We start from the raw sequence: 12,192 nt of genomic DNA on the forward strand, positions 1-12,192 counted from the left end.
AAGACTTCTGGTCATCTGTGTTATGGTCAGATGAAACAAAAATTGAATTGTTTGGTCACAATGATGTTTCCTTCATTTGGCATAAAGAGTAGAAGCCTTAAACTCAAAGAACACCATCCCCACTGTCAAACATGGTGGTGGGAACCTAATGCTCTTGGGGTGTCTTTCAGCCAATGGATCAGGGAACCTAATCACAGTAAACGGCACCATGAAAAAAGAGCAATACATGAGGATTCTCAGAGACAACATCAGGCAGTCTGCAGAGAAACTTGGCCTTGGGCACCAGTGGAGCATGACAATGACTCAAAACACATAGCAAAAGAGGTGAAGAAATGGTTAGCAGACAACAACATTAACATTTTGGAGGGGCCCAGTCAGAATCTTGACTTGAATCGAATTGAGAATCTGTGGAGGGAGCTAAAGATCAGAGTGATGGCAAGAAGACCCTCCAACCTGAAAGATTTGGAGCTCATTGCTAAAGATGAATGGGCAAAAATACTTGTGGAGACATGCAAAAAGCCGGTCTGCAATTATAGGAAGCTTTTGATTGCTGTAATAGCCAATAAAGCCTTTTCTATTGATTATTGAGAAGGGTATGAATCATTTTGGACTGGACACTTTTTGATGTAAATAAAAGCTGAGAAATGTTTTTTTTCCACAATAATGCTTCTTGTACATTGTCTTCTTATCTTTTAGAAGACACCTATGTCATTTCCATTCAAAAAAATAACTTGTTATTGGAATAAAAGTAACTTAAAGTCAACATTTGCTAGGGGTATGAATAATTATGGGCAGCACTGTATGTACCTGTTTACAGACACCAGCCGCTAGCAAGCTTTGGGAGATTCGCTACTTGGCACCCGCACCCACTAAACTGCACAACAAGCTTGGCACTATGAGTTGTAGGTGACTTTGGCCCACGCTCTTGCATCTTATTTATATATGAACACTGTAAAGGAAACCTATTGAAAGGAATATGAGGCTAACATTTCTATGCCTTTAGCTTGTTGATCTTTTGACTTCAGTAGTTTTTGAGTTATACACTTGCAAGAACAGGATTAAAAACACCAGATCTATAAGTATGAACAAAAAATTGTCCTAAGTAGCATGTTTCCATGTACACAGAAAAAGACAGTGGACAAATCAAAGCTGTTTCTGAGAACTTAGCTGACCATGGTTTACAGTCATTCAGGAGCTGGAAGCTTTTCTTGGGACTGGGGAAATTTGCATGTTAGTATAATGTTTTGTTTACCACTACTAGTCACACAGAATGTGATGTGGCAGAGGTTCAGCACACTGCAAGTGGCATACAGTATGTAAAAGGGAAGTCTGTAGTGGCAACTTGTACATTCTTATCATGCCTGGATTACAGTAAGGAAGAACATATGCAGTTGAGTACTGTACTAAAAAAACAGTATCTTTATTGGAAATGTTGTGGTTTACTGCTGTTTATTTCCTGTCTCCCAATCCATAACATGCATCAGGCTAAGGACCATAGCCTATACATTATATGCCTAAAGTGCACTTCATTCATTCAACTATGTTATGGTTCCATGGGGATTCATCATTTTAGATATATATTACTGGTGGTAATTACCTGTTTGCTGGGCGTCAGACTAGTAAGTGTTCCCAGATTTGCTGTGTCAGTGATGACCATGGTCTGTGGGAAGAAGCTAGCTGATGCATACTGGGCTACTTCTGATTTGTGGCTGTACAGAGCTGCAGAGAAAGAAAAGTTAAGTAATGACTTACACAGGACACATCATATTTTCACATGACTAGACTCTTACCATGTGGAGACTGAAGGGTCATGAAGGGATTCTGTGTCATGTGACCTTGAACTTGTTGTACAATTGGCTGCTGGTGTGAATGATGGATTTGCTGTGAGAACTGCACAGGTTGTAAGGTTGTTAGACTGCTACCTACACTGTTGATCACAGGCACGCTCTGAGATTGGGACGTAAGACCTGGAACACAAAGTCAGCTTGACGTCAATATTATTTTCTGCCAAATTAAGTTTAATTAATGATTCATCAAGTAGTGGTGCTGAGGGTCAGAATAAGAGTGGTGCTGAGGGTCAGAATAAGAGTCAAGTGATGCTGAGGACTAGAAAAAGTAGCAGGGCATGCAGGGGTGCTGACAGACAGAATAAGAGTCAGGGCATGTGAGGTTGTGAAGGGACAGAATAAGAGTCAAGGGATGCTGAAGACTGGAATAAGCTAGAGTATGCAGGGTGCTGAGGGCCAGAATAAGAGTCAGAGGATGCTTAGGACCAGCAAAAGAGCGAGGGCATGCAGGGGTGCTGACAGACAGAATAAGAGTCAAGGCATGCGGGGGTGTTGAATGACAGAATAAGTGTCAACGCATCTGGGGGATGCTGAGGACCATAATAAGAGCCAGGGCATGCGGTGGTGCTGAGAGCCATTCATAAATGTGATATACAGTGGGTTGCAAAAGTATTCGGCTCCCTTGAAGTTTTCCACATTTTGTGATATTACTGCCACAAACATGAATCAATTTTATTGAAATTCCACATGAAAGACCAACACAAAGTGATGTACACATGAGAAGTGGAACGAAAATCATACATGATTCCAAACATTTTTTACAAAAAAATAACTGCAAAGTGGTGTGTGCATAATTATTCGGCCCCCTTTGATCTGAGTGCAGTCAGTTGCCTATAGACATTGCCTGATGAGTGCTAAAGACTAAATAGAGTTCACCTGTGTGTAATCTAATGTCAGTACAATACAGCTGCTCTGTGAGGGCCTCAGGGGTTGTCTAAGAGAATATTGGGAGCAACAACACCGTGAAGTCCAAAGAACACACAAGACAGGTCAGGGATCAAGTTATTGAGAAATTTAAAGCTGGCTTAGGCTACAAACAGATTTCCAAAGCCTTGAACATCCCACGCAGCACTGTTCAAGCGATCTTTCAGAAATGGAAGGCGTATGGCACAACTGTAAACCAAGACAAGGCCATCCACCTAAACTCACAGGCCGAACAAGGAGAGCGCTGATCGGAAATGCAGTCAAGAGGCCCATGGTGACTCTCGACAAGCTGCAGAGATCTACAGCTCAGGCGGGAGACTCTGTCCATAGGACAACTATTAGTCATGCACTGTACAAAGTTGGCCTTTATGGAAGAGTGGCAAGAAGAAAGGCATTGCTAACAGAAAGCATAAGAAGTCCCATTTGTAGTTTGCCACAAGCCATGTGGGGGACACAGCAACCATGTGGAAGAAGGTGCTCTGATCAGATGAGACCAAAATGGAACTTTTTGGCCAAAATGCAAAACGCTATGTGTGGCGAAAAACTAACACTGCACATCACTCAGAACACACCATCCCCACTGTCAAATATGGTGGTGGCAGTACCATGCTCAGGGGGTGCATCTCTTCAGCAGGGACAGGGAAGCTGGTCAGAGTTGATGGGAAGATGGATGGAGCCAAATACAGGGCAAACTTGGAAGAAAACCTGTTGGAGACTGCAAAAGACTTGAGACCGGGGCAGAGGTTCACCTTCCAGCAGGACAATGACCCTAAACATAAAGCCAGGGCAACAATGGAATGGTTTAAAACAAAACATATCTATGTGTTAGAATGGCCCAGTCAAAGTCCAGATCTAAATCCAATCGAGAATCTGTGGCAAGATCTGAAAACTGCTGTTCACAAACGCTGTCCATCTAATCTGACTGAGCTGGAACTGTTTTGCAAAGAAGAATGGATTTCGGTCTCTAGATGTGCAAAGCTGGTAGAGACATACCCTAAAACAGGGCTTTTTAACCTGTGGTACGCGTACTACCAGTGGTACTTTGCTGTTGGCCAGGTGGGACATTCCAAGTTTGTCTGCTACTTAAAGTGAACCTTAAGTCACCTGAAAAAAATGAGTTTTACTCACCTGGGGCTTCCCTCAGCCCCCTGCAGCCGATCAGTGCCCTCGCCGTGTCTCGTAGATCCTCCCGTCCTCGCCGGCGACCACATCCGAATTGGCCGTCAGGACCCGACAGGCATGGGAACGCGAGTGATTCTTCGCGTTCCCAGCTAAAATATTGCCCCCTATGCTGCTATTGCGGCCAGGAGGCCACAATAGCAGCATAGGGGGCGATATTATGGCTGGGAACGTGAAGAATCACTCGCATACCCATGCATGTCGGCCGGTGACGGCCAAACCGGAAGTGGTTGCCGGCGAGGACGGGAGGATCTCCGAGACACGGCGAGGGCACCGATCGGCTGCAGGGGGCTGAGGGAAGCCCCAGGTGAGTAAAACTCATTTTTTTCAGGTGACTTAAGTGCCTCTTTAATTGCCCACCTGCCGCTTGTCCTGGTCCTGCCGTGCCTCCACAAAGTTTGGCTACCCCTCACTTGCTCCTTTGCCTCACCACCAATGCCTCCTGCTATTCCCCTACCATATGCCCCCCCCCCCCCTTTCTTAAAGTGTACCTGTAAGAAAAAAGTGCCCCGGGAGGAGGAAGCCTCTTGATCCTAAAGAGGCTTCCTGTAACGATTGTGGAACTTTCTCCGTGATCAGCGCACAACGCGTGCGCTGATACGGCGGAAATCCTCCACAAGCGTATAATTGCAGGCACCCAGCAAAAGGTGCTACGCACCCGTAGAGGGAAATTCCTGTCGGCAGATGGCGCTGGGGAGTGCAGAGGAACCAATCCTCTGTACCTCCAAAAATGCCAGACAGGAATTGTACGAAGCGCAGAACGCAATCGCAAGAGAAGCGATTGCGAATGAGAACGAGCAAAGGGACAGGTTGTATGTGTGTGCGCCAATCTAGTCGCCACCCCGCGACCGCGCACACACAACAGCAGATACGAAACAGAAACGCAACCGCAAGATTGCCAGAAGTGACACAAGGCAGATCAGAACAGAATACGAGGATAGCAAAGGCACAGCAAATCATACAATGAGGAGATGCGGAAAATAACAAATGCTAGCTAACCGCGAACACCGCACTCATTCGCAACAGTGCACGCGGTTACGCGGTCTCCACGTGATAAGCACAATAGAGACAAGCATGCCTAACTAACCATCGACAGACAAACATGAAACAGAGGACGCGAGCGCATGCTTAACGGCTACCTCACCGAGCCTCCAGCAAGCGATCGTAGCAGACAAGACAGACACACGAAAACAGGGACAAGCGAGAGATAGGATCCACAGCACTAGCGAAAGTGGCTAGCGCGATCCAGGAAGACAGAACAGAAGGATCCACAGCACTAGCACGAAGCGAGTGCGATCCAGGGACAGAGTAACAGAACAGAAGGATCCACAGCACTAGCGCGAAGCGCGTGCGATCCAGGGACAGAGTAACAGAACAGAAGGATCCACAGCACTAGCGCAGGATGCTAGTGCGATCCAGAGAGGCAAAACAGAAGGATCCACAGCACTAGCGCGAAGCGAGTGCGATCCAGGGACAGAGTAACAGAACAGAAGGATCCACAGCACTAGCGCAGGATGCTAGTGCAATCCAGAGAGGCAGAACAGAAGAGATAGCTGGTAGCAACCGCTGCACCAGCTATACTCCAAGAACAGAGATCAGAACGATTTCCTATCGACCACCGTTGGGACAGGACAATCGCAACAGACAAACAAAACAGATAAACAATCCTAACTGCACTAGGGAACCTGCCTAGCACAGTTTCCAGGAATTACTCTAAGCTGATCTTCAAACAAAGAGCATGGCTGACACTCTCCAGAGTGTTTCACAGGACGACTCCTTATGATCAGCCAAGCATTGTGGGAAAGACATAGTACTTATAGTACACGCCTCCAATGAATGTGGCCAGGCAATTTGCATGACAACGTATGCAAATTCCTCAGCAAGCACAAGCTGCAAAACTGACAGAAGCTCTTCTTTCCAGAGTCCTGCAGCATGCAAACCTACACAATGGTCAAAAAGCTGCCTGCCTGCACAGGCAGCTAAGCAAATCATCACACTTCCCCCTTCCTCCTCAGCAGAGGGGATCCAGCGCTGGAACCCCTCGAAGATCTCCTTGTTGGTGTGAGTATGCGTGGTAGCGGCTCTCTGCTCGGGCTCCTCTGGAAACAGCCGAGCCTGAACTGGTCAGATCTATTGTGCTGGCACACTGGTGGTACTTCACATTTTTCAGGTGATAAAAGTGGTACAGTGAGTGAAAACATTGAAAAGCCCTGCCCTAAAAGACTGGCAGTTGTAATTGCAGCAAAAGGTGGTTCTACAAAGTATTGACTCAGGGGGCCGAATAATTACGCACACCCCACTTTGCAGTTATTTATTTGTAAAAAATGTTTGGAATGATGTATGATTTTCGATCCACTTCTCACATGTACACCACTTTGTATTGGTCTTTCACGTGGAATTTCAATAAAGTTGATGCATGTTTGTGGCAGTAATGTGACAAAATGTGGAAAACTTCAATGGGGCCGAATACTTTTGCAACCCACTGTATATATGAAGTGAAAATAAGTAAAGTCCAAGATGAGAAAGCAGAAGCCAAATGTGAGATACTTAGGCCAATTTCAGCCAAAAATGGAAATCAAGTCACAATACCTGCTCTAGAAGTCTTACAATAAAGATATTATTTCTAAGGCTGAGTTCACACTACACCGCAAACAAGTTTATACGTAAACTGCACGGTAAGCACATCCACTCAGGATGCTATCACATTCTGAGCAGATACCCTAGTGTTGCTCACACAGGCCACTGCATTTGTGTAGCCACCCGTCCGCAGGTACCTCTGCCGATTTTCTCGACGTCCATATTACCCACTGCTCATCCAGAGACCAGGAAGCATGGAGCTTCCTCTTGGTTTGTAAAAAAAAAAAAATGTGAATCCTACCTACCTCATGAACTGAACCATTGAACATTTTTTCCGTTGCAGAAGGATTCCCACTGGTTCTTTTGCAAACCAACAGGAAGCCCTATGCTTTCTGGTCTCCGGGACGAGTGGGGACAGCGGCACTGAATTTCCACAGAACAGGTATACATTTGTCTTGCAGCAGGAAACCTAGTGGGAACTGACACCATTCCCATAGGCTTCCATTGTGTCCGATTCATCTTTGGGGTCCGGCTGTGGAAAAATCGAATAGGTCGGGACTTTGCATTGTGTCATGCATTTGTGTTTCATTTGACGGTGTAAACGCATTCTATTGACAGCATAGGATGCATTTACCTTATGTTTTTGTGTTTAACAGCATTCTATAACGATTGGTGTCAACAAGAACAGATTTTTTGATTATTGGTGATCTGCAGTATCACCAATAATACAGATGTTATACCTGATTATGTGGTGATCTGCAGAATCACCAATAATACAAGTATAGCAAGACACAGGACACTCAGGTGTAAGATAGTGTTTGGTGCAATAGTAAATATTGATAGAGATACCCACTATCCTAATCAGTACTCCAGCAGGCTGGAGACACAGAGGAGTAGTGATATTTTCACCCGAGGAGCGGGCGATGCACAGTGAGACAATGTAGAGTGATCACTCGAGGAGTAAGTGATTCAGACTGTACTGCAGCAGGTGATCCCCTGAGGGGCAGGAGATCCAGACAGTACTGTAATAGCTAGTCACCTGAGGAGCAGGTGATTAAGACTGTACGGCAGCTATCAACCTGAGGAGCAGCTGATTAAGAATGTACTGCAGCTATCAACCGGAGGAGCAGGTGATTGGCGCCCACGTGAGCAGCCACGGTCGCATCGGCTCCCGGCAATTACTAGCTTTAGTTTTAGGGTTTTAGTGTTTTTTGTTTTGTCCAGTCTTTTCAGTTTAGTGTAGGGGTTGTCTAGGCTACCTACGTGCTCACAAGCCATCTGAGGTCTGCAACATCTTCGTTCTGCTGCTCGGCCACCCACGCAGCATCCATCCCCGTCGTAGGATCACGCTGCCGCTGCCCCCGCAGCCCCGAGGTCCGGCTGCTCGGCTCCCACGTGGCCTCCGACATCCATCGCCGGAGGATCAGCGGCACCCCTGTCCCCGCAGCTGGTGGAGGAACACCGCTGCCGCTGCCCCCGCAGCCCTGAGGTCCGGCTGCTCGGCTCCCACGTGGCCTCCGACATCCATCCCCGGAGGATCAGCGCTACTGTCCCTGCAGCTGGTGGAGGAACGCCGCTGCTCGGCCACCCACGCAACATCCATCCCCGTCGGAGGATCACGCTGCCGTTGCCCCGCAGCCCCGAGGCCCAGCTGCTCAGCTCCCACGTGGCCTCCGACATCCATCCCGGAGGATCTGCGCCACCCCTGGCCCTGCAGCTGAAGGAGGAATCGCCGCTGCCCCCGCAGCCCCGAGGTCCGGCTGCCCGGCTCCAACGTGGCCTCCGACATCCACCCCCGGAGGATCAGCGCCACCCCTGTCCCTGCAGCTGAAGGAGGAATCACCGCTGCGCTGCCCCTGCAGCCCCGAGGTCCGGCTGCCCGGCTCCCACGTGGCCTCCGACATCCACCCCCGGAGGATCAGCGCCACCACTGTCCCTGCAGCTGGAGGAGGAACACCGCTGCCGCTGTCCCCGCAGCCCCGACTGCTCGGCCACCCACGTGGCCTCTGGCATCCACCCCGTTGGAGCATCACTGCCACGCTGAGCTGTCCCTGCAGTTACGTGGCCCTGGTTGGTCACCCATGTTACTCCAGGACTCCATCTGCGCCAGAGAGTCTTCGCTGCGACCTCTCCATCTCTGCTACACACCGGGAAGGGCTCGAGCTACTCTGGTAAGCAAGTTTATATGCCACCCTAGCCCCTTGCCTGCACCCCTGCTCGCCCTATCTGCTTGCCCTATCTGCACTTCTGAACTCTGTGCCCTAGCACCCTTGTTTGCCCTCCTGTACATTGGATCTCCTTGCTGGACCTGTGTATCCAGCTGCCTGCCACAATGTGTATCTGCCTGTTACCCTGCCTGCTACTGGTGCCCTCTTGCCCCATCTGCTCGGCACACCTTGCTAGTCCTGCTTTACCTCTGTACACCTTGCTGGTCCTGCTTTACTAGCTGCCTGCCACAGTGACCACTTGACTGTTACTGCCTGTTACCTGCACTTGCCCCCATATACCATAGCAGCTCCATGGCTCTGAAGCCGCCGCACTCCCCAAGCACGACGTGCACCACCACGCACACCAGAGAGGAACTCCTGCTATGGGAGGCCAGCTGCGCAGAGTCCTATGCATCCCTGCGGGACATAGTCTGGGCACACATCGGGCTTCTCACCAGGAGGGCCAGGTGGGCCAGCAGGAGATACCGCCCCAGGGGGAAGAGAGCAGGAGTCCAAGTGAAGCTTAAAAGAAAGGGCCTGCGTTCACCCATCCCAGCCATTCTCCTGGCCAACGTCTGCTCCCTCCCAAACAAGCTTGATGAACTGCTCATACTACTCGGACGCAACCATTCAATGGGAGCGAACACCCCAGTCCTTTGCTTCAGTGAAACGTGGCTGAACGACACCATCCCGGACAACTCCCTCCAACTACCTGGCTTCAACCTCTTCCGTGCTGACCGTGACAGCGCACTCTCTGGGAAACAGAGGGGGGGTGGCATCTGCTTCTATATCAAGGCCACCTGGTGCACAAACACATCCATCATGGACAGTCACTGCTCCCCTGACATTGAGCTCATACTCATAAATTGCAAACCTCAATATTCACCAAGAGAATTCTCCTCCTACGTTCTTGTAGGAGTATATATCCCCCCCAGTGCCAACACCAAGATCGCTCAGCGTACAATCAGCGACACCATCTCGAGGTGGGAAACATCCCTCCCAGACTCCCTTTTCATCGTCTGCGGGGACTTCAACAGCGCGAACCTCCACACGGAGATGCCTCGCTACAAACAGCACATTACTTGCCCCACCAGGAATCAGAACACCCTGGACCATTGCTACACGGTCCTCAAGGAGGCGTACAAACCTATTCGACAGGCTCCCCTAGGCAACTCTGACCACTGCCTAATCCATCTAATTCCAACCTACAGAAGGCACCTTGAATCATCCAAGCCAGTCCTCAGGACTGTGAGAAAGTGGACAGAAGTAGCTAACCTACAACTACAGGCCAGCTTTGACTGCACCGACTGGGCGACCCTCGAGACAGCCTGCCTGGAGGAATGGACAGAGAACGTCATCTCCTACATCAGCTTCTGCGAGGAGCTGTGCATCCCCACAAAAACCTTCAGGGCCTACCCTAACAACAAGCCCTGGTTTAATGGCAAGTTACGCCGGCTCCGGAAAATCAAGGAAGAACCGCACAAGTCCGGAACACCAGAGGAATTCAAGGCAGCCAGATACACCCTCAATAGTGAACTTAGCGCAGCAAGGAGGGCCTACTCCAACAAGCTGGGGCTCCGCCTACACTCAAACAACTCACGTGAGGTCTGGCAAGGTCTTAGGGCAGCCACGAATTTCAAAACTTCTCCCCAACATGCACCCCCGAGCCTCGAACTAGCAGAAAAACTCAACGAATTCTACTGCAGGTTTGAACATCAACCAACCCTGGTAGGAGATCCGAGGGCCAACCACTGGGCACCCTCCACACCCACCTCTCCTAGTACTGGTAGTGCCCTCCCAGAACCAGCTGTGGTCCAGGTGTCAGATGTACTCAGGCACCTCCGGAAACTTAATCCTAGGAAAGCCTCTGGCCCAGACGGCGTGTCATCCATGTGCCTTAGATCTTGCGCTAGCCAGCTAGCCCCGGTGCTGACCTCCATTTTTCAGAATTCCCTGTCGGCTGGCAAAGTACCCTCCTGCCTTAAAAGGTCCACCATCATTCCACTACCCAAAAAACCAGGTGTCACGGATCTCAACAACTACAGACCCATGGCCCTTACCTCAACTGTCATGAAGATCCTTGAAAAACTAGTCCTCACCCATCTGAAAAACTCCACCAACGCTCTCCTAGATCCACTTCAATTTGCATACAGGGCAAACAGGTCCGTAGAGGATGCCATTAACATCAGTCTGGCATACATTATGGAACATCTGGACAGACCCAACACCTACGCCAGGATCCTCTTTCTGGATTTTAGCTCTGCTTTCAATACGATCTGCCCGAAAATCCTGTACAACAACTTAGCGCAACTTGGGCTTGACGGAAATCTCTGCACCTGGATCAAGGACTTCCTTACAAACAGGACGCAACAGGTCAAACTTGGCAGCTGCCTCTCCCAAATGAGGACCACAAATACTGGCGCCCCCCAAGGCTGTGTACTGTCTCCGATCCTGTTTTCCCTGTATACAAACAGATGCACGTCAACCGCTGACTGCGTTAAAGTAATAAAATTTGCGGACGACACCACCATCCTTGGTCTCATCAGTGGAGAGGACGAACGCACCTACCGCAGTGAGATTGAGCGAATCTGCAACTGGTGTAAGGACAACATGCTTGTCCTAAACGCTGCAAAGACAGTTGAGTTGGTTATCGACTTCAGGAAATGCCCCTCCCCACTCAGCCCGGTATTCATCGAAGGCACTGAAGTCACCAGAGTATCAAGTGTTCGGTTTCTGGGCACTACCATCACCAACGACTTGAGATGGAGTGAAAACACCACTAAATGCCAAAAGAAGGCGCAGCAACGGCTGTTCTTCCTAAGACAACTCAGGAAGTTTGGTATGCCGCAAGAACTGTTATCAAGCTTCTACACTGCCACCATCGAGTCAATCCTGTGCTCATCTATCATCGTGTGGTATGGTGGAGCCACCATGAGCGACAGGTACAGACTACAAAGAGTAATCAAGGCAGCGGAAAGAATCATTGGGTCACCCCTGCCACCTCCTCCGCGCATCCAGATTGAAAACAAGGGCATACAGGATCACGAATGACCCGCACCATCCCGGCAGCCGCTTCTTCAACCGCATGCGCTCGGACCATCGTTACAGGGCTATCTCCACCAAAACCTCCAGGCACAGGAACTCCTTTTTCCCCCAAGCAGTGTGCCTTCTGAACTCAGTCACACACATAGAAAAACTAAATAGCACATCTGTGACCCAGGCCTAAATAAATATGTACTTTTTCCGAGGCTCCGCACGTAGTTTTGCACTACAATACCTTAAATTCTTTTGTCAATTGTCTGCACAATTTTTTTTTTTTTTTTCTTGCACTAAGTTGTTTTAATGTCTTTGTCTGTTCGTCATTGCATGCGTTGCACTACTATGTTTTTGCCGCTTTGTACTATGCTCTATGCCGATGTGTACCACAAACAATTCCGAGTGTGGCAACTGCTGCACTT

The 12,192-nt window shown here is 49.2% G+C and overlaps 1 protein-coding gene across 1 annotated transcript in view; it reads right to left on the reverse strand.

Annotated features, from left to right (window-relative positions):
* Window positions 1–12,192, reverse strand: part of HNF1A (HNF1 homeobox A) — a 112,059-nt gene that overhangs the window by 12,998 nt on the left and 86,869 nt on the right. The window contains exons 6-7 of the mRNA XM_068238643.1: window positions 1,791–1,967; window positions 1,598–1,719 (exon numbers count right to left, since the gene is read on the reverse strand). Of these exons, the coding sequence (XP_068094744.1) occupies window positions 1,598–1,719; window positions 1,791–1,967 (299 nt within the window). The remainder of the gene's footprint in view (window positions 1–1,597; window positions 1,720–1,790; window positions 1,968–12,192) is intronic.

This window comes from Hyperolius riggenbachi, chromosome 1, assembly GCF_040937935.1.
Source record: "Hyperolius riggenbachi isolate aHypRig1 chromosome 1, aHypRig1.pri, whole genome shotgun sequence".
Taxonomy (NCBI): Eukaryota; Metazoa; Chordata; class Amphibia; order Anura; family Hyperoliidae; genus Hyperolius; species Hyperolius riggenbachi.